This window comes from Malaya genurostris, chromosome 2 (genome assembly GCF_030247185.1).
Source record: "Malaya genurostris strain Urasoe2022 chromosome 2, Malgen_1.1, whole genome shotgun sequence".
NCBI classification, from domain to species: Eukaryota; Metazoa; Arthropoda; class Insecta; order Diptera; family Culicidae; genus Malaya; species Malaya genurostris.
In genome coordinates this window covers 351723099-351746921 of record NC_080571.1, presented here as the reverse complement: position 1 = coordinate 351746921, position 23823 = coordinate 351723099, and the positions used below count along the sequence as shown (strand labels likewise).

The 23823-nt window shown below is 38.6% G+C and overlaps 1 protein-coding gene across 6 annotated transcripts in view; it reads left to right on the top strand.

Annotated features, from left to right (window-relative positions):
- LOC131432146 (rap1 GTPase-activating protein 1) overlaps nt 1-23823 on the top strand; it is a 322963-nt gene that overhangs the window by 288232 nt on the left and 10908 nt on the right. For 5 of the 6 annotated variants that reach the window (XM_058598254.1, XM_058598258.1, XM_058598257.1 and 2 more), the window contains 3 exons: nt 18645-20336; nt 20406-20685; nt 21026-21399. In XM_058598254.1, coding sequence (XP_058454237.1) covers nt 18645-20336; nt 20406-20685; nt 21026-21399 — 2346 coding nt within the window. The remainder of the gene's footprint in view (nt 1-18644; nt 20337-20405; nt 20686-21025; nt 21400-23823) is intronic. The other variant, XM_058598255.1, reaches the window with a different exon arrangement.

Sequence of the window (23823 nt, the reverse complement as noted above, 5' to 3'; positions counted from 1 at the left end):
AATTCCGCTGTTTATACGCATTCGAGGAAAACGCAGGATGATTTCGATCAGCACCTTCTGTCTTTTCACTAATAAACTGAAAAATCCTCTTCAGGGCATCCAAAAATTTCAGAGAAATATTAAAGAAAAAAAGTTTCGCATAAACATGAACAATTTTATATGGAACACAAAACAAAATTTCTGCCTGCATATTCAATACACATGTTAACAGTGATTTTGACAATAGTTTAGTCGAATTTTCACTGAAATCCATATTAAAACATAAATCTTTGATGGGAACTGAAAATCAATAACTAACAAAAACAACTAAACAGTGTTATGAAAAGCTTGCACCACAAACATTGTTTTAAAGATTACGTTCCAAAAACGACTTTGAGATTATGGACTGTATTTTATTTTTTTTTCATAAGAACGTTTATTTCTTAAGGCAGTTTACATGAGTTTTTCTACGCTGTAGCATCACTTTTACATAGAATTCTTATCCTAATATAATTCTAATATATTCTCTTATTTTTTAAATATTAGGTATTTCATCACTTATTATTAAATCTGCTCGAGAATATTATTTGAATCAAACGATTAACTGCTATAAATTATAGCTGTTATTTTTATACGTTTTGATGATAATTTCATAACTATTTTGAGTTTGTTTGCATCAATACATCGTTTCTATTCAAATTTAGCTCTTGGAAGAACTAATGGACGCAGTAGGAGTCAGAACTAAATCTTAAAAGGGTCAATTATTAAATTGAAACTCCCATTGTGAGTATTTTATAATAACGTGGTTTATTTCATTTTTAAATAGCTGCAATCCAATTATGAAACAAAGAACAAGGCTAAAATCTGACAAATGAAATGGTCTTCAGAAGAGATTTTCTAAGAATCTTTGATAAAACTTAGAAATTTTACTTTTACCAAAAATGAATTCAAATTGTTACTTGGGAATGTGTAAGTCAAGCAGAAAAAACCCTTCTTAATCCACCTAGTGATGTGATAATGCCTGTCTCTTTCTCTAAGATAGTCTCATGATTTTTTTATCTTTTTATAAAATAATTGACACTTATTCGGGCTCATTTTTGACATGAAATTTTCGAAATCGAAAAAAAGTCTTAGAATTACATGAAACGTCGAGATTTAGTGCCACCTCGAGAAAAAAATGTTTTTGAAGAAATAGCCTTTTTGGGACTTAGAAAAAATATCAAAATTTTTCTAAGTCTTAATCTTAGTAAATTTTTTTCAATAACACTAAATCTTGACGTTTCATGCAATTTTAAGATTTCCGGCATCAAAAAAATTTTCAATTTCGGCAGCATCCCTTACCCATGTCCAATTTAGCTCAAATTTTGCATGGGGACTTTTTTCGAGGTGCTTAAACTTTTGAACAATAGCGCTTTACGAAATTAAAGGTGATCCCAAAATATTGGCACTCTTATATACATTAGAGCGATACAAAACAAAGTGTTTTGTCGGTTACGTCATTTATACCATTATATCTCCAGAACCAAAAATCACAGCCATTTGATCTTCGAACTTGATCAATGGCCCGACAGTAGCTTTCAAACGAGCATAAGTATGTTGAAATCGGTTCAGCCATCTCTGAGAAAATTAAGCGCGTTAAAATATCTTCGAAAAGTGCACACACAGACATTTTCCGACCTCGTCGAACTGAGTCGAATGTTATATAACACTATGGGTCTCCAAGGCTCCGTTCAAAAGTCGGTTTTTTCAGCAATTCTAATACCTTTCTATAGAGAAAGGCAAAAAGATATGACGACGATGGTATAACAAATTTAAAAATGATGTTTGGATATAGGATACCGGTCGTGAGGCGGCTAGTATCATTGTTCGACGTACGCTTACCAACTCGGTGCTGTCGTAGAACTGTGCCTGGAAATGGTAAAACTCGTATGCACGAATTGCACAAGAACGCAGATTCGAGTACAGCCTCCAAGCGTATCTTTTTCCAAAAAATCATATTTTCCGTGAGTTTCTCATTCTTTTGGCTTCTTCAATATATGTTTCCACTCAGTCATTGCAAAACTGAAATTTAAAAACTTATTTAGAATTCCGAGTGTGTATTTTATTCACTCAAAAATTCCAGAGTGGGTTAAACCACACACCATACTCACATTATCTGCCGGGCCTGATCATCTTGGATTTCAGAACGACCCACAACATCGTTTTCTTGCCTCTATTCATCAAATCCTTTCTGTACATATCCACATTGTAAGGGCTTCAAAGAAATATTATTGAGCTTGGTTTTTAAGGAATTCAACAAACCGGATGTCGCCATCTTGGATTTCCGAACCACCTCAAACATCGTTTTCTAGCATATGCTAATCAAACCCGTCCCGAAAATACTCATATTGTAAGGGTTTTAAAGAAATTTCTACAAATCGGTAGTCGCCATCTTGGATTCTGAGTCGAGCTAGAATATTGTTTTCTGGCAACTATTCGTCATATCAGTTTCCAAAAAAAACACATTAGAATATTGCCATAGCACATATTTTCATATTTGCAAAACCATTTTTTACGAAGTAGGTTCGTACACGGGCAAAATTCCGATTCTAGAAATGAGCAAAACGAGTCATGATCTGGGGAAAAGAGTATATTTTCATGTTATGATAATACACCATGATTAAAAGTTCTCGGATCATGATCCATTTGGACTGATTTCGCTGAAATTTAAGCGTAACGAATTTGACGTTGATGGGTATAACTTCAGGCGTGTTTCTGCTACGATGGTAATCTTTGTAACATAAATTCAGGCGTTATGTTTCAAAATATAAATTAAATGGAATGGTGTGAAGAACGAATTTTTTGGGCGATTTTAACTAATGTCTCAAATGATATACACTTGAATAGGAAAACAGTGGAAAGTACGACGAATTTCTTCTAATCAGAATCATTAACAATTAAAATAAAATGTTTTTGAAAAACGACCACACCTAAAATAACGTGTTCACTTGCGTTCATTGCTTCAGTTTTGATTTTTTGTTTCAGAATTTAATCACTTAAACGAACTGCATGAAAAAACACGAGTGAATCAACCCTCTTATAAAACAAACTCTATGTCGAATTTATGCAAATACCGCGGAATGATTTTGCTTTTTTTTTCTTCGAAGCATCATTTGCAAAATTGTCTTATTTGAAATATTTAGGTGAATCAATACAGCTTGTGTTCTTATATCTATGAAACAAATTTTTCAAAGTGGTTGAAAAAAATTTTTTTTTCTTTTTTTCGTTACTTGGTTCCAAATTCATAGTCGAATTTATTTTTCGGTTTACGCTAGCTCTCGGAATATTATTCTAACAACAGTCACATAAAATATGTTGGAATACATTCAGATATATTCATACAAAATGTAACGTGTTTAGTCTCTAATAATGTAAATTTTCGGTTCATTATCTTTATGTAAACATTTTCAATACTTCTTGCTTTTCGATGTCTGCTTTTTGCCTTAATCTATTAAGCAATCCGTCACATCATTTGAGGCAGAGGGTTTAAAGTGATATCCGGGAAGAAAATTGGAGTTACGAGCTTTGACAGAAATACATTCCTCAAGTAACGCATTTTCGGACCATGATTAATTTTCATGGGAGAAGAGTTTTTGCTCATGGTTTCATGGGAAAAAAAATATTGGCTTCATGATTTTATAATCATGACATCAGTAACGGATTTCTTTCCGTGTAACAAAAGTTGACGTTATTGGGAATTTACTTCGTAAAATAGATTACGTTATCTTGGATTTGGTTCGTAAAAAGAGTTACGTAAATTGAATATTTCGTGTAGAAGGAAATTTGTAAATGGAGGTTTGAGTGTAATGTAAAGTGTGAAGAGGAACATGAAATTCAGTAAATTATAAAGTGTGTTCCATTTTGCTTCGGATTCCATAACGGAAAGCTGCTCATCGTTCGAATCAAGTTAAATTTGAACAGAAATGCTTTCAATAGACCGCATGCGAGCGATCAGAACAAGTCGTTGTCAGACGGAGCGACGTTCGGTGAGCGTGATGAGTGGGATAAAATTTCTCATATCAGCGTTTCCAATGAACATGAACTAGGCGAAACACCTATCGCCAATTAGTAATTTGTAATTAGTTGACATTATAATGATTTGTCTTCTGATGCTACAGAGAAAGAAAGCTGTAATGTTGCTGTAAAGCGAAGTACGATCGGTAAATTCTGTCACATAACCTGTTTAAATTCAGGCTAGTTCCTGTATCATTTCATTCAATTGAAATGTGATATACACAGTCGACTGAGCTAAACTTCACACTCAATAAAATACACCGCTCGCCGACGCATTGAATGGGTAGCACTTAGTTCTTCAATTGAGTAACCAATTCAAATCCACTGTTACTAATTAGCAACAAACTATCCACTGGGTTTCGATTTGTTTTTAAGTTTATTTAAGAGGAGTGCTTCGTTAAATTCATATGAACCTAGCGGAGTACTCAAAAAAAATAAAAATAAATGAGCAACAAAGTCTAAATCAACGTAACGAATTAGCAACTAATCACCAACAAATTTGTCGCCTAATTGCGTTACCATAGGCGATAGGTGCTTTGCTAAAATCATCTTCATGCGTTTCCAACTTTTGCGATGTGTGGTTGAATATGGGAGCGGGTCATTTCGCAGAAAGCCATTTCGCCGAAAGTCGTTTCGCTGAAAGGGGCATTTCGCCGAAAGGGTAATTTCGCCGAAAGGCTCATTTCGCTGAAAGAGTCATTTTGCCGAAAGGGTCATTTAGTCTCCTGTATGTTATGTCTCCTGTTTAACCTATGTGGCGATTTTAAAACGATTTCAGGATTAGGCTTTATGACCCATTCGGCGAAATAACCAATTCGGCGAAATGGCTCTCGACGAAACGGCTTTCGGCGAAATGCCTTTCGACGAAATGAGTATTGCTACTTGCTGAAAAAAACGTTTTAGTGTCTTTTTTGTATTGATTTTTAGTGCACAGAACCATTAAATGCTACATTTCTATTGCTGCTTGAATATTTGAATTCTTCCAAACTGGAGCTCGAATGTGCAACAGGTTCGCAAGACCAGCGCCTTATGAATCTCTATAGGCTTCGAATTATCGTGTTTTTTTTTACGTTGCCAATCATCAGTTGTATCGTAACTGTTGACAAGCTAACAAACGCCGAACGACATCGGTTCTGATTTCAAATCGTTTCGGTAATGAGTTTCCATTTTCAATCGTGAATAAATTTATGATGCAATTCCATTATCAGCACTTACCGCTAGAGAAATTCATTATTGAAACTGCGGAAACAAAGTTGTACACCTAATATCCTTGAGCAATGGCGATGAAGACAGCAGAAAAATAAAAGCTCATTTTTGTTTTTGTATTTAATAACACAAAACGCGGGTAAAACTGCAACTCATCGGACGTACTTTCAACCACTTCGGCGTTGTGTATTTTCCTAGTAGATCCTGCTACCGGAACAAATGTATTAGCAGCACCGTTGCGCTACCGGAGCCGCAGAAAACCAAGTTTGCACTACGAAGGAAGTGACACCTCTCCAGCAACGATAAAATCAATTTGCAAAAAAAAATAAAATAAATGCATTTTCCGCGCTGCCGGGGCCTCCTGCCTGCGCATCTCTCCACACTCGGTCTCATCCGCGCTCACAATGCCGGAGGTCAGCCGATACGGTCGATCAACGCCCTGAACAAAGTTTACATGACGCGAAGTGAAGCGACCGTGACATGCAGTCTGTGCCGTACTCTCCGTACGTACACCGAATGTATAGCTAGGATAAGGTCAAAGAAATGACGCAAGCTCCAAGCAGCCAAGTAGGCGGTCACCCTAGTGATGATGATGATGATGAAGGCTATTTATGCGAGAAACATACAACCCATGAAGCCAAGCCTGCTGTGATTAGAACCAACAAGTAAAAGCAAAGTATCAAGAGAACTTATCTGTTGACTCGTAATTAAGTTATGACTTCGTTCGTCGCAAGTTCACCTCAAGAAACTCCCAGGTCATCAAAACCGAAGAAGAAGAAGAATAGACTATAGAGAATGACGGTTGTGAGGGAGGAGGTTCTTGCATGGAGATTGGCAAAACTGCATGACGGCGTGGCCATCGAAGCGTGCTTCCTTTAACTTGTCGTTAATCATCGACTTTTGTGAGCACTAAATACATTTTTTCCCTATGGTTGGTGCCTATTAGCTCGTTCACTGGGTGCCTTTCATTTATTTATTATTTCCAACAAGTTGTTGTTTCCTCTACTAGCCTAGCTTGTAACTAGCGCTTCGCAGTAATAGTTTCGTTCTCAGATAACCAAAGGCCTACCAAAGCGACTGCCGTTCTCGTCGTCAGTTTCCAGGGCGTTCTTGGAATAATGGGCTTTTTATCTGCGCCTGCCACATTGGAACTGTGCACACTGTATCGCATATATTAGTTTCAACGTTTTTTTTGGTTTTAAACAGCAAAACCACGAATAAAGGGTAGCAGGTGGGTGAAGGTAACGGTGGGGATGTTTTTTTTCTACGTTGTAACCGTCGACGGCAGCACAAAATGTGCCCTGAACCATGACGGGTAACGAAGGAACAGTGTAAAATTTAAACTGGATGAGTTATTTTGTGTTGGTATATTTCCTTTTTACTTTTGAGGGATTTCCGGACAAACAATCACTTCAAGCGTGGCCATGACGTCATTATTTGATCCATCCAACTTGACATTAAACTATGGAAATTAGAAGAATATTCCAGAATGACAGAAGCAATAACAAATCTGACAGAACATTAACCGCTGGATGCAATGCTATGCAATCAAACATCAAGCATGCCATGACCTGATATTTTATACAACAGCAAACGATTATAGCCTGACCCAATTGCAGTTGCTGGAGTACCGACATTTCTACTTTCATTCATTCCAATTTGCTAACCCTTCCGAGAATCCGAGAATTTACGCCGTTGGAGTATAAGTATGAGTTAGGGGGGGTGGGGTCTGCTCCTGGTGGTTAAACCAGTCCTTCCTACACATTCCCGCGGTGCGTTTCAAATGCAACGGCATACAAGGCGCATAATGGCGTGAATCGTAAATTTTTCTACTAGCACCAGTCTCACAACCTCACCAACCCCGACGAATGGTGGTGACTTTAGTTCATGCGACAGCACCAAGTCCGATTGGAATCTTGAAAAGTGACGGCAGTTCTCCATCGCATGACTCGGTTTCTCATTAACACGGTGAACAAATTGCCGCGTGACCCATTTTGATGACAAACTGGTCAACGTATGCGATTACAATATCGATTTTACCATTGAACAGCGCCAGCCAACCCTGCGCCGCCAGTGACTACTAGATTGGTACGAAAACCCGAAAATAGTCTGACGTGACTGACATATGTGAAAAGCCACAATCGTGACAAAGATCTTCGGAATTATAACCAGATCACGTTCGCGATTTCTATTACTTCAACCAGCACCACGGAAGGGGATATCGGTTTACCGTCACCCTCACCGAATTCATCGTCTGCCTTCTGTCCTGGTACCTATTTTTGCATGTTCCTTTATTCGTCACGTTTCCTGGTATCATCACACTGTAAGGAGCTAAGAGAGGAAATTAATTCTTCATTCAACAATCGCCTAAAACAAAAATCAGCAACCTGTCTCACTTCTTCTCTCTACTACCTACGGAACATCGTCACCAAAACCACTCGAAAGGGTCGGCAATGATGCATTGTTACGCCGGAAATCGTTATGCAGGTCCTACCGTGAAGCTCTGACATCCTTCGACGCTTCAAGTGGGTTGAAACCTTCACAAGTGGACAAAACAGAAAACGTTACTCCGTATCAGCTCCGAGGTTGCACGTAGTTTAGTCCAGGAAAAGTACAGTCTGATGCAGAAATTTGTAATTTCAAACCGGGCAAGACTGCTATACTCGTTTTTAGTTTTCTTCGGGAACACAAACTATTGAACATTCATCAGAGAAAATAAACAAACCTTCAACTGCTCGAAAGTGGGTTTTCCAGCCGGAACATCTGGTTTCTATCAGTTCCGTTTGGTGGGACGCAAAACAAAACTAAGTTGCGAGTTAAATCGGTGTTGGTTTGAATTTTTACCAACTTAGATTCAAATGAAAGGTTTTAAAATGGCATAGAAAATTCCAGAATTTTATCTTGAGGCGACTTCCGCTCCCGAAATAACAATGATTAGTGTCAAAGTTATGATTTCGGGGATATTTTTTCATAAATGACCTTGTAAAGAGCTGAAATTTCCTCGAAAATTGTTCTTAAATTAGTCTAGTTTGTAGATCTTGTTTGTCAATATTCAAATAATCTCACTTCAATTATAGCGGACTTCAGGTTCCGTTTCCGGAATAACCGTAAATAGAGATTTAGTATTTTCAAACAGCAAAGTCTTGGTATTACATTCCTTTTGTGGAATTAGACCTTCTATTCTTGTCTCTTCTGGAAGCAGAAGTCGCACCTCCGAAAGCTTTCCTCATGCGAAACCTCTAATTTTGATTTCGCTCAAAATAAGAAAATTATTTCCTTTGCCTTCGCCTTCGTACTGTGTTTCATCAGAACATCCATCGCAGTCTGGCTACTCCCAGATCCGTTTGTTTGCCGGAACTTACAGATTTCGGGCCATCCTGCCATCATTATCAAAATAAAAAAAAAACGGGTGGGTAATGTCATGAGACATAACCGGACGACGTGAATACGAATAAATGGACCTGCAATTCTGAAACTCAACTTTGAAGCTAAATTCTGGAACTGAATTCTGAATTTGAGCTCGGGAACTGAATTCTAACACTGAATTCTAGAATTGAACTGTTGAACTAATTAGTGAACCAATGTCCTGGAACTGACTTTTGGAATTTAATTCAATACCAGGATTCTGGATTGACATTGAATTCTGAAGTACTGAGCTCTGGACCTGGATTCTGGTTTGAAACTAAATTTTAGTTACGAAATTATCGAATTGCAGGGTTCACTTTTCGAACTCAGATCCAGAGTTATTTATTACCAGAATCCAGAAAATCTTCAGAATCTAGTTTCTGAATTCTGTGGAACTGAGTCTTGGAACCAAATTCTTCTAGATCAGCATTGCATTTTAGAACTAAATTCTGGAAATATAACTGAATTATGAAACTGAATTCATTTCCGAAATTTAGTTCCAAGGTCTAGAAGCAGGATCCGGATCTTAATTTTAGGTTCCAGTTCCGAAATTCAGGCTTCGAATCAAGTTCTTAAATTCGGTTTCAGTTCCAGAACTCTGAAATTCGATTCTGGTCTTGATTCTGGACGAGGAACTTAATTTTAGATCTGAACTCTGGAAATGAACAAAAATCTTGGATTCTGTAACTGAGTTTCAGAACTGAATGCTGATCCAAGATTTCGGTTTGAACTGATTGAGTCAACAACGTATGCTAGAATGAATGAATGAATAAATCGTTACTTATCAAACATTTTTGAAAAAAAAATCACTTTCGAGTTCTATGTTGTTTCGAATTCTGTCGCAAATTAACTCTTTTTTCTTCGATAACTTGGAGAAAAAAAATGTTGATAAGATAAATAAAACAAGAGATATCACTCATCCATGCGAAAATTTTCCAACTAGAGTGTATCAGACTGTAAAACTTCACTAAACTGATTATATTTACTTCCGGTTAACATGTTTCAACAGATAAGTAATTTTAATAGTTCTTTAGATAACATTTGGAACCATCAGAAGGTGCTGATTTTGTATAATATTCCTCATCGTTGTCCACTTTTCGTCGATTTTTCTCCAATGCACATAACCAGCAGGACTGACTGAATCACTCTGGTTTGAAGCAAAACTGGCTCTGCGAACGTCCCCCAGCAGAACTGCCAGCATAGTGCCAATTGATTCCTTACCGACCCATAGCAACACATAAAATTTTGATAACGATTATTACATTTCGGATTTGCGCATTTCAGTGAAAGAAACTATCAAAATGTTGTACAGGATTCATTTCTGGCATTCAGAAGAACTAAATTAAACTACTGTGCCCATCTAGCACTAAGTAATGTTTCACAAATTAAGGTTCAAATGAAATGTCTAATGATCTTTTAATCAGTCATTTAAAACGATAAAGAAAAAAAAGGCGGGTGGATAATGTCAGAGTCATAACTGGAGGACGTGAATACGAATAAAACTGGCATGCTTCTACCACACCTCCGAATATCAGTAATCGTTCGTATTAGTTGATTGCATAATCATAACAGTCATATGTCAACCGCAAATTTGATAATAAATTGTTGATCATATTTCCGATGGCATTTCGCAACAACTATGTTGATACTTTAGATGTAACAAAAGATATTCACGATCGAAATTTTATCACTCTTTTGGAGGACAAATTTGGAAATGGTGCCCTGACATATTCACCTCAAAATAATCATTTCAAATATGTAATAATTTAAGTTACCTAATACTAACTTATTATATGACTTTTGTCCTTGTGCGATCGAGAAGTTACGATGGAACTTGTTGTAGCTTAGTATGAGATTGGTAAATTGGTAAAATTATTTTGACTGATTGTCACCATTATGCAGCATGTGATTTATGTTCTATTTGTATGAAGAAGCTACCGGTGCTACTTGGGTATGTACCATTCGACTCAGCCCGACGAGATCGGAAAGTGTCTGTGTATGTGAACTTTTTAATGATTTTTCTCTCCATTTTCTCGGAGATGACTGAATTGATTTCAACAATCTTAGGCTCATTAGAATGCTGCTATTAGTTATTGATTACGTTCGAAGTTGAAATGGCTACCACTCTTGGTTCCGGATGTAAGTGATGTAACCAACAAGACGCAAAATGGCATAATTTTATAAATAAAAACCAAATTTTAATAATACTGTTTGGAAATAAAAATACAGTATCTACTAGAAGGTTAAGAAAGAGTTTTTTTTAATTAAAAATAGAGCTCTAACAACACACATGGAATTCTTTTTGTCATTCTCTTGAGGAAAGGCTTCACAACCACTGTGCAAAACGACTTCTGAACCAGGTCAAAATACTTTCAACGTGCCGTCTAATTCTTCAGTTGGGCAGGTCTGATTAAATAATGCTCATCAAACAGGATCTTGAACCGGATATCTTGAATTTGTTCCAGAACTCGTGAAGTTTAGTTCCTGAATCAGAATTCTGGATACGAATTCCGTAATCTATTCAAGAAACAGATCACTAAAATCTAGCTCCAAAACCAGTATTTCTAGAATCTACATTCTGAAACAGAATTGTAAAACTAAAATTAAGTACAAAATTTATGTGGACCAGAATCCAGGTTCTGAACTCAGTTCCAAAACTCAGTTTTGAATTCCAGGATCCAATCCTAATGAGGCTTTACACCACACAGTAAGTCAGTTTTTGCTGCTGCTAATGGTCTTCCTATGAGATCATGTCTATTCATTCATTGCATGAGCAATTACTCATCATTTTGCTCATAGAATCATTAGTAATAGACATGATTTCATAAGAATACATGTTTCATGATTTTCAAAATTTCTTAATCATGATACCGGTAATGGATTTTTAACCGTGTTTGGCCGACCCAAGTAGCAAACATTGTTCTAGTACTGAATTTATTAACTCTTCTCGCAGCGATTCTGCGATTGGAAAAGCGCACTTTTCTTGTATGATGTGCAACAAGTTTCTTGTTTCATATGTTTCACAACAGTAATATTTGCTAAGTGAAAACCGGATTTGAATCCCTGCATAGTGCATAATAAAGTATTTACCAGTTTTGAACGAAATTACTCAGACATCATTCCACGACAATAAACAGCAGCGCCATTCCATTACATTTTGGGTGTAAATGTTACGATTTTTCAGCTTCATCATTTCTGTAATAAAGCAAACGATTTCCTCGCCTTGTTTTGAACTTTCTTGCCTTACATATCAGCCTCGTGCTGAGGTGTCCTTTGTTGGATCTAACAAACGTCTCCATGTAGCTTGATTCATGGACGCTCTTCGCGAGACACTCAAGGCACGGACACTTCGTAAATCACCCTCCATTTGATCGATTCACCTTGTTCGCTGTGTCCCTCTTTTGCATGTGCCTAGCGGATCAGAATCAAGAACCATTTTCTTCACTAGGCTAGTTTAATTTCGCGTTTCGTCTTCGACCTATCTGTGCTATAGCAGTTTAAATTAAGCTCTAAGTACTGAAGTAATCATACAGTAATTTAAAGTGACTCAGAAAAAAAGGCGGATGGATAATGTCAGAGAAATAACTGGAGGACGTGAATACGAATAAAACTGGCATGCTTCTTTCACACTTCCGAATATCAATAATCGTTCGTATTAGTTGATTTTGCAACATTTACTGCTTTGCTTCCATAATCATAACGGAGCGTCTATTATATTAAAAAAATTGTGAAATGTTTCCTATGTTTATAACTTTCGAATATTTCTGCCACCATTTATGTATCCACACCAGAACCTGAATTCAGGACATCCAAGAACAGGAACTGGATTTTTCAAGTATATTCGGAACATGATACTTGCTCAGTTGCAAAATTCAGGTACAAAATCCAAATCGAGAATTAAGTTCATGAATTTAGTTCGAAAATTCTGTAACTGAACACATTTTCAGACTCCGAACGATAGTTAAGATATCTGGAATGTTATGCCAGAGCTCTATAGTTTAGTTCCAAAATCAGAATTCTGGATACGAACTCCGAAATTGGGCCTTTTTTAGTACCTTTGGATATAAAAGGGTAACACTTGATATATTTCGTTCATTCTTGACTGAGTAGGAAAAAAAGCAAGTGCACCATTCCAGTTGGTGCAGGTCTAGAGCTCAGATCCAGTTCCAGTATCAAGAATTCAATTCAGTATTAAATCAATTGCGGAACGTTCGCTGAACCAGTTTCTCTTCATAGAAGATCGTTTGCGTCATCCAGCCGCTGGTCGTTTGCTTAGGAGCAAAATACAACGAAAAGTGGACAACGACGAGGAACATTAGACAAAATCAGCCCTTCTCATGGCTCCAAATGTTGTCTAACGAACTATGAAGATTGCTTTTGCAAATTGTAAATAAAAATAATCAATTTTGTGCAAATCTATAACAATTTGATCTTTGTGAACTTTTAGCAGTGCAAATTTCGCACCAAACGAGTGCATATAAAGCCAGAATTTGACTGTTTTTCCACAATTTGACCCTTCTGAATACCAGAAATGAATCCCGTACAGAATTTTGATAGTTTCTTTCACCGAAATTAAATAATCGGCTTTTAACTAAAATTGGTTCAGTTTGGAATCAATCGGCACTATGAGAAATTCTGCTGCGAGACGTTTCGCTTAAAAAAAAGAGCGATGGCGTCATTCTGCTGGTGGTCGTTTGAATTGGAGAAAATTGCAACGAAAAGTGAGCAACAACGGGGAACATTAAACAAAATCAGCCCTTCTAATGGCTCCAAATATTATCTGAAGAACTATTAGAATTACTTATCTTTTGAAATATGCAAATCGGAAGTAAATATAATCTGTCTAGTTAAAGTTTACAGTCTGATAGATTCTAATTAGAAAATTTTCGCATTATTTTTTAGGTTCTTTTTGACAAGAATACTTTACTGTAGGGCACCTATTAAAAATTTATCATATGGTTCAGTGATAAGTTTTTGATTGTGAATATCTCTTGTTTTATTTAACATATCAACATAATTTTTTCTCTAAATCATCGAAGATATGATCAACAATTTGGAATGTAATTTTCAGTAGTACGACAAAACCATTAAAGTCTCTAATATGTTTGATAAATAAATATGATACAAATTAGAAGCTACATTCATTGCGTAGCTGACTCCCTCAGTTCTGACTAGAATTCAGGTCCTGAAGCCAATTCTAGTGATCAGTTCAAAAATTTAATTTTAGAATCCAGGTTTTTTCCCTAAATCCAGCTCTAAAAATCAAAAACCTCGTTCAGAACCCAGGACCAGAATCGAGTTCCAGAGTTCTGGAAATGATACCAAATTTCACAACTCGATTCTAAGCCGGGATCTTGATTCTAGATCTGGACCCGAAAATTTCTAAAAAGTTCAGAATTCGGAAGTTCCTAACCGGAATTCAGATTTAGAACCAGAATTCTGAAACTGACACCAAAATTCAGAACTGGAATTCGGATCCCGAATTTAGTAGTAATTCCAGAATTCAGTTCTTAAATGCATTCCGGAATCCAGGTTCATAATTCAGTTCTAGAAGGCTGATCTAGAGTTTGGTTCCAAAATTCAGTTCCACCAATCTATAAATTCAACTGAATTCAGGATTCTGAAGATTTTTCAACTATATTCCGGATCAGGATTCTAGAACTGAATTTCCGAGCTGAATTCTGAATCCAAATTCGAAAACTAAATCCTGAACCGGAATTCTGCTGCAAACCAGCAGCCTGGTCCGGAATTCGGTGTTCAGTCCCGAACCAGAATCTTTGTCCTGAATTCAGTTCCAGAGCACAGATACAGTGAGTAGTTCTCCATGTCTAGAATTCGGTTTCAGAATTCAGTTCCCGAGTTCAGATTCATAATTCAGTTCCAGAATATAGCATCAAAATTAAATTTTTAGAATACGGTTCCAGCATTCGGCACCAAAATTCAGCTCCAGAATTCCAGGTCCAAAGTTCAAATTCGTTAACATTTAACTATTTTATTCGTATTCACGTCATCCGGTTATGTGTCTAACATTACCCGCCCGCCTTTTTTAGAGTTCGAATAGTTCTGTCAAACATTCGACACAAAATTCGACATTCAAAAGAAATATATCGTTCATTTTTAGACTTAGTGAGATAATCAAAGGCGAATGGGGAACTTTGTGCTTGCGGAAATATTTACTAAAGGTTTGTTCCAACAAGAAGACACTGCATGACATACAGCGAACGCAACAATAGACTATTTGAAAATGAGAGCAAATTGATAATTTTAATAGAAGATTTTTTTGTATTGAGAATTGAGAAAAGGATATTAAATTTATCCATCGAGTCGATTCAGTTTGTTCTGCACAGTCCTATAATAAAGTCAACTAAGAGTTTCATGGATTCGAAATAACGAAGTTCAATTTTAATTAAATTTGGGGAATTTGAATACCATAGCATCTGTTTTCAAGTAATGAGAATCTCGCAATTATAAGCCGTTGTCATAAAGTCGCAGTTGTTTAAGAGGTGAAGATATACAATAAATTTCAAACAGTTTTACTGGATGAACGATAAGAAATACAGGGTCCGGCACTCGAAGTGTAACCAACTTCAGACCTTCGAGCCTGGCGTCAAGGTAAATGCGACATATTACCGGGAAAGTATTCTGGAGGTTGCTTTGAAGCCGTGGGCAGACAAACATTTCGGTGGCAGACCATGGACGTTTCAGCAGGACTCGGCACCGTCTCACAAAGCTCGAGTGAACCAAGAATGGCTGAAAAACAACGTTCCGAACTTCATCACGTCCACACAATGGCTCTCGAATTCACCAGATGCGAATCCAATGAATTATTCTCTTTGGGCCATTTTGGAGAGCAAAGTCCGAACTGAAAGATACACCAGTCTCGAGGCGCTGAAAAAAGTTATTGTCCGCGAGTGGGCCTAAATCACATTCGGCAACTTGCGATTCGTTTTTTGACCGTCTCAAGGCCATAGTCAAGGCAAAAGGTGGTCATATCGAGCAAAAGTGAATTGATTCTGAATTTTATATTATTTTTACACATTTTGTACTTTGAATTAAGTAAAAGTAATTTTCCAAACTGAATTTATGGCCTTTTTAATTGGTTACACTTCGAGTGCCGGACCCTGTAAAATGTGTTTTCTTGTAGGCTTCTAAGAATTTTTAATAAATTCATTAAACATGTTGAAAATTGTCTAATAATTTATTAAATGCATTGGTCTTATACCTACGAAAATTACGAACTATTATATCAAATTGAAGCATTATTTCGTCATTTCAATAATAAAATAATGTCTAAATAAACAATGATGGTACAATGAACTATTACTTTGATACAAATTAGCAATCGCTTTTTATTCGGGGTATTCACGTCGAAGGATGAAATCATCGCATACGAACATATAAAATCAAAAACATAATTTCAAATTCCGTTTTATTTTTGGGTACATATTTTAATCGTGTTACGGGCGATGTAACCAACACTTATTGTTAGTTGAAAAACTTTCCAGAACATTCCCCTCTCTTACTCTTCGAAAAGAACAATCCTACCAAACCAGCAGCTTTCTGAAAGCAGCCATGCGTAAAAAGTAAGAACCGCATTTTCTCATCGTTCTTCCACTGAACAATCGTCACCACCGTCGGTCGTGTCCGCCGACGAGTGAATCGTAGTAGGCTAGTGCATGTCAAAAAAAAAATAAATAAATAAAATAAAAGATCCGGTCGGCAGTACTGCTGCCAGGCCGACCTGGCCTGGTCGCAACGGGGATGGTCATTTTCTCACATTCAATTATGATTATGTAGATTACGACACTCAAGGGTTTTTCACAAGATTTCCCAGCGTCATTAGTGTGGACAACAGGCAGCGAAAAGTTCTTTCTTTTGTTTCTGCACCACTTCCTTCGCGTATGGAGAAGGCCCGCGACAGGTGAAGGAGCTCTTCCATTATCGTGTTGCATCACAGTAATGTGCCCTGTTTGTGCGCCTATTCCACGCGGTGGTCGAGTCGTTACAGTGGGAAACTTGAGTAGAACTAGATATTTATTTCGATCGCAGTAGACCGTGATCCAAGCAGACAGACATTGAAAAGGCGTTACTGACAATGTAGAAGCGGTCAACTCTTTTTTTTTTTTTTTGGTTTCAAACTACATGCCATCGCAATGCGGATTACTTGGATCGGAAGCATTTCCAGCTGAAGGGTCGGATTTGAATTTGCCTAAAGTAAGAAGTATATAATTAAAATAACTTCTCCAGGTTGTTACGGTCGACCGAGCGGAAGTGGTTGGCCGCTTTCTGCTCGGTAATGTGGTACTCTGTCCGACAAAACCGCTACGCCTCTAAGCCATAGTCCCTCCGAAGTGGTGCAGAAGTTCTATTCAAACAAGCTCGGCCGGCGGAGAGTTTTCAATGGGCAAAAGAAAATTCACATAACATACGGAATAGCGTGCATGTCGGTGTCGGTCGGGCGGGACTGCTGTTATCTATAAGTTTTATTTATATTTACTTTTTCCCGTTTCTCATTAAACGATGGTAGCAGAATTGCTTTAAAATCAAATTTGCATAAACAAATTAGGCAAACCGAACGAACAATGGCTCAATGATTCAAGCGCATAACTGTTTCACACCTTTAGCGAAGACATTACAACGTTATGAAATTTCCGTTCTTAAGAAAATAACGTAAATGTCATCCAAACTTCACCCGCTTCTTAACGACGATGGATGGAACCATTCCGGTATGGCATGGCAACGACACGAACAGCCTGCTAAGACCATTGAATTATTCATCAGTCCTTTCGTTATGAGAGGTAATTGTCGACGCCAGTGAGTCCTGATTGATGGCCTGCTGCGATAATCACCTGTACATTTTCTTTTTATCGACCTTTTGTTTTATAGTTCCCACCAACCATGGCAAAAAAAAGAAATGGTACTGGTTTTGCTAGCCGACTGACTGACCTTTGCTATGGCATTCGGTAGATTTTTTTCTTACCATATTAGATTGAAGGGTTCCAGCTAACCAAAGTTAGAAATGCGTCCTTCAGACAACCTTCCGTTTTTAAAAGCTTCTAACTTACACGAAAAGTATATACCTACATTTATGTTTACTCAAGAACTTCTGTCTGGCAGTCACATTCTTACCGAACAGTCCACGCATTGTTCGTGCCAAAATTCAAAAAGTTGGTTTTATTCAAATTTTTCGCGTGTGACCGCTTTGTTTGTCACATTCCATTCGGTTCCCTGTCGGTGTCTTACATAACATATCGCATTCTAAGAATACCAGCAAATTGGACCACATTTTTCACACGAGTTTTCTCAATATTTTCAAAGTCCATTCCGTTTTTTTTCTTCACACCTTTGCTGACCTCATCTGTCACCGACTCGAAACCATCAATCAGCAAACTCAAATGATCAACAACGCACCGCATTGCATCGGTTTGGTTATTTAATGACTATTTGTCACTCTTATGTCAGCCGGCATCATCAGCGAGGAAACCGAGAAAACAACACAACAAAACAAACTCACTCGTTTCGATGTGTGGGCGCTGTGAAGTTCTGGGCGCGATCACCACCAACACCATCATCATCAGAGAGGTTCCGAGAGACAACGCCGTGTGAGAATGGTCGTTTAAATGCAACTCGTCAATAATTGATCTCGTTTTTAAATCGCATTATTTTCATCGTTTTGATCATGGGCGTACGCAATCTGGCACCAATCGAATCGTGATCGAACGTGTGTTCGCGGGGGCGACTCCATGTTTCGTGACCTTCGAAAAACGAGGCACACTACGATCTGTGTGCGCATCCTTGGTGATCTAGATTGAGCGCATTACCTTCGGATTGTTTTCGGTGTTCGGCTTCATTTGAATCTGGTTAGCTGTACGGATTGACCGTGAAATCCGTTTGAAAATGACTTTAGAAACAGAACTCGAATCGTATAATTAAACAGTTCGTTCAATGCAGCCGGGGTTTAATGATTTTAATTATTTCTTTTTTTTTTTGTTCATTTCTAGAATTCCCGTGAAGAACGAATCTCCAATCCTCACGGCAACAACAATGACACGACGAACAATCTCACCGTTCAAATGTCTCAACAACAACAGCAGCAGCAGCAACAACAACAACAAACCCGAACCCTTCTGCGGCACTCGAACTCAATGTCCTCGAATCCACACTCGAACTCTAGCTCGACTCCAGCGTCGCCGCATCTGCTCTCCAATAGCAGCAGCGGACACCTGCATCATACGCTCTCGAATGGCAGCTCCCTGCACCATCATCCGCAGTACCAGAGCCAATCGTCGGTAAGCTCCCAAAGTTCGTCAATCATTTCGGCAATCCCACCGCTTCAACGATTGCTAGAGGATCACCTCAGCAAAGCTGCCCCTTATCCGATGATTGTGCTACCGAACCACGGTGGTTACTGGATTGATGGAACCGATCATGATTCGGGATACGATGTTCCGTCACTGACGACTTGGCGAGTTGGAAAGATCGAATCCGATGATACGGCCAAGTGCTACCGACGGTTTTTCATCTCGCGTGAACACTCCAATCTGGTAGGTCACGATGATCAGCTTGGGCCGGTGTTACTCTCAATCAAATCGGAAAATGTAGCAAGTCAGGATCATATTCGAATACTGCTCCGGTTACGGACAGGAACCATGCATGAAATCATTCCAGCCTCTTGTCTCGGATCGAACCCATCACCGATTAAAATGGCACGGCTTCTGAACGAACAGATCAACGTGGACAGCTTTATGCCGGTGTTGTGCCCCAAAGCATCCACCTTGATTGCGAGCTACGATGAGCATGTGTTAGTCACAAATTTCAAATTTGGTGTTCTCTACCAACGCTACGGTCAAACGGCCGAAGAGGAACTGTTCTGTAACAGTGATACGACGCCGGCTTTCGAGGAATTCCTTGATCTACTAGGTCAGCGAATACGATTACGCGATCACAAGGGTTACCGAGGGGGACTGGATATTCAGAATGGTCATACTGGCGATACTGCTGTCTACGAAGTGTTCAAAGAACGGGAAATCATGTTCCACGTATCTACGCTGCTACCGTACACCGAAGGTGATCCTCAACAGTTGCAACGGAAGCGACACATCGGTAACGATATCGTAGCGATCGTGTTTCAGGAAGAAAACACTCCCTTTTCACCGGCAATGATTGCGAGTCACTTCCTCCATGCATTCATCGTGGTTCAACCGCTAGAACCCAACACTCCCAACTGCCGCTATAAGATTTCAGTGACTGCTCGAGATGACGTACCGTTTTTCGGCCCAACTCTTCCCCAACCATCAGTATTTAAGAAGGGACCTGAGCTAAAAGAGTTTCTACTAACCAAACTGATCAACGCCGAAAATGCCTGCTACAAAGCGGACAAATTTGCGCAACTAGAACTACGAACCAGGACTTCGCTGCTGCAAAACCTGGTCGACGAACTGAAGGAGAAAACACGAGATTTCCTGGGAGCCGATCTGCTAGGAGCTCCAACGTCGCCCACTCCGGAAACACCCAAATCCGAGGGTGGCTTCACTGGTTCGCGTTTCATCGATACCGTGAAGAAAGCGCTTAACGCCAGATTGCGATCTCAGAACTCGGATCCCACCAACGGAATAGATTCCAATCAAAAACATTCAATCAAAAAGTCCAAAGAGATTTCCGACGCTCCCTTCGGATCCGGACAGGGAATCAACGTGAGTACCCCCAAAAACAGTTTTCATTCTGATTTCGTTCGATTCTGAACCACTTCTTCTCATTTACAGATTGGTCGATCGCTTTCGAAAAGCAGTACAACGGGATCACGGAAATCGCCTAACGATTCGGTAGCCTCCTCACCTGACATCACTTCTCGCTGTTCGCTAAATCCAAACAATCTGAATAATAATAACAACAACAGCAACGCAACTAACAATAACCATGGCGCCATTGGGGGTCACGGACCGAAAGGACCCAGTAACAACAATAACAACAACAACGGACCAGTCGCAATGTCCGAAACGAGTGATGATTCCAGTCTCAACAGTGTTGATCTCGATCCTATGGGTGAGTAAAAATCGTATGATCGAAACTAGCAATCACTCATCCATCCATCCATCGCATCACATTCGCACAAACCCCCCTTTTACCTGCAAACCGCCCCCCACAAACACCGCCATCTAATCGATTAAGAATCACACGACGAACAGAACCGTAAACTAATCAGCTAATGTTTGCTTCTCTTTTTCCTTCTTTCGAATGTTTCGCTATTTCGGTAAAACTCGGTAAAATACTGAAAACCCACCGCGGAAACCGCATGGCACCCTCCTGTTCTTCCTGCAACAACCACCCCCCTACCACCCCACCAACTAACGACACCCTTTCGAACGTAAATCACGAACTGTAGTTTTCCCAAACGTAGATGCCGGAGCGACCTACATCGATAGTGATACGGGGCTAGAATCGATGTCGTCGGCGGATGCGACTACGAAGGCTTGCTCGCTTTGTCTGGACGGAGGCGACCGGACGGAACGATCGACCAACGGTGGCGGCAGTGTGGTCAGCGTTAGCATCGGTACCGGCAGTACCGGTGGGGACAGCATTCGGGATCTCCGGAGCAGCACCGGTAGCAATGCTGCTATGGGATGTGTCGGCAGTGCCGGTTCCGGTCCTGGTGCCGGACTGATTATGGCGCAGGAAGTGGTACAGCAGCTCGACGGGTTCAAGCAGGAAATTACCCGACTCAAGTGTGATAAGCTGGATCTGCTGCGACAGAATGTGGTAAGTGGGACAAGACTAGAATTAGAATCTTTCTTTTGAGTCATAGTATGTGTAGTGAATTCCGTTTTTGAGTTTTTGGTCACTTTTTTTGTTATGAAAACCGGCCCGTTCGACAAGCAACTAACATAATCTACAAATTGAAACAACTTTGAGTCATATTTAGTAGAATTTTTTCGTTTGGATGTAAATACGTCACACTTTATTATAGGGCGCCTTTTCAAAATTCGCCCTGTGGAAGAATGGATAGAACTTCATAGTGAATATTTTGAGTTGTACGGAACGCAACAACATAATTCTTTCTCCTTGCCATCAGTAATATGATCAGCAATTCATGATTAAATGTTTAACAGTGTAAAATAGCCATAACCTGTTGAATTGTATCTCGATATCCTCTAGATATGGTTTATTTGTAACTTATAATTACAACAACTTGCCTCAATTAATAACAATCGAATGTTATGTTACAGTTGTGATGCATAAATAAGTTTGAGAAAATTGTCTTTTGCAGGGGAAATCAAATGAGAGGAAAAAATGTCGTTTTCGTTTTTCAATTGCACTACCCCAGTGCTACACTTTTTCTGCACCGATACCACTGGTGTAACACTCATCAAAAGTTTGGTGTAGCTCTGTGCAATGGAATCGTTTATTGTAGTCAATGGTTACTGTTTATGTTTTCGTCATTTTTGTTCGTTTATTCATGCCTCCGTGTAGCACTGTACCGGTGTAGTGCAAATTAAAAACGAAAACGCCATAACTTGTATATAAAATGTTTGCTTATGCTATGCCTACTTAGATCTAATTCACAGTTGTGTATCAATCGAATACAAACAGCTGTATTAAAATTGCTTTCACCTACCTTCAATTTTAAGATTAAGTATTTCAAATAATTTTCTCTGCTGTTCCTTAGTTAGTGGGTTTGTTAGAGCATTAGCTGGTTAATCATGTGTGGGAATATACTTGCTTATTATTCTCTGATGAAAACAAATTTCACATCAATATGTTTCATCCGTTGATGTTCACGTGCTTCTTCGGAAAACCTGAGCACAGAATATTGTCTTCATGAACCACCATTGGCAAGCTATCCACTTTCAATTCTGTGAGTAAGTTCGATAGCCACAATCCTTCTTTTGCTGCACCGCAAAGTGAAACCAATTCTGCTTTAGTGGAGGAAAGAATAACCGTCTGCTGACGTTTCGTTGACCATACATTAGAAATGCATATCCAGGGATAGATTTTCTATTTCGTATGTCGTATTTTATTCTCGTATAGACGGTTCCTTGTAAGTATCTCAGAATACGCATTAATGCATTCCACTGACACTCGGATGCATTTGATTGAAATTTACGTAAAATGCTTACAGCGGCGCAAACATCTGGTCTAAAGGATAAAGTGAGATATTGCCAGCATCCAATCAATTCCAATTGAAATTTTCCAATCGATCCGATTGAAATTTTCCATTCCAAATCGTTGTATTATCTATTTATTGTAATCTTTTTGGGAAATTTCCAAAATCTGTTGGTCTAGATTCTAAATTTCTAGACCTAAAAAATGTGAAACTTCTTTCAAATCTTTCTTTTGAAATTGTTTGGGAAGTTCGTTTTTGATCCAACATATGCATATGTGTTTGCTCCAATGATAAGTAGATCATCTACGTATAATACTACGAAGAGTACGTTGTCGTTGTCGTTACGAGTACGAGTCGTTGTTTAAAGCTGAGAATCGTAGATTTTTCATAGTTGAGTTAAAACGTTCATTCCAAACACATCCTACTTGTTTTAAACCATATAAACTTTTATGTGGACGTACAACCATGAATTTGCCAAAATCATCATCTGCTAGCTGCATATATACCTCTTCTTGTAAATATCCATATAAAAAGGCTGCTTTTACATCCATTTGGTGAATAATTAGTTTTTTTTTCATTTACCAAAGATAGCATAACTCGATTTCTAGTCGTTTTTGTGTAAAAAGCTAAATGAAAATCGGACCTGGCCTTTCTGAACATCCTTTCGCGGCTAGTGATGGAGTGATCTCGACAATTTGAGGAGTTGATACATTTTCTGAAGCCACTTCTTTTGGATTTAAATGGTTTGATTCAGACATAGGCGATTGACTTTGTGTTGTTGTTCCAAAGTCTGTATCCATTATTTGCACATCGTACAAATTGAAGAAGTTTGCTTTATTTATCAAGTTTTTTTTCTCTATTTTTTTGGGAATTCGAGCATAGGCATTGTAACCGATAATTCTTAATTTGCTCACATCTGGTTGAATTCCAAACCACATTTCGTAAGTTGGTTTGTTGCTTGTCAAAGCACTTGTTGGAGATCTGTTAGTTAAATAAACTGTGGTGAAAACAGCTTTTCCATAAAAATTTTTGGACACTTCACTCTCTCAGAGCATGGTTCTTGCTTTATCCAGAAGTGT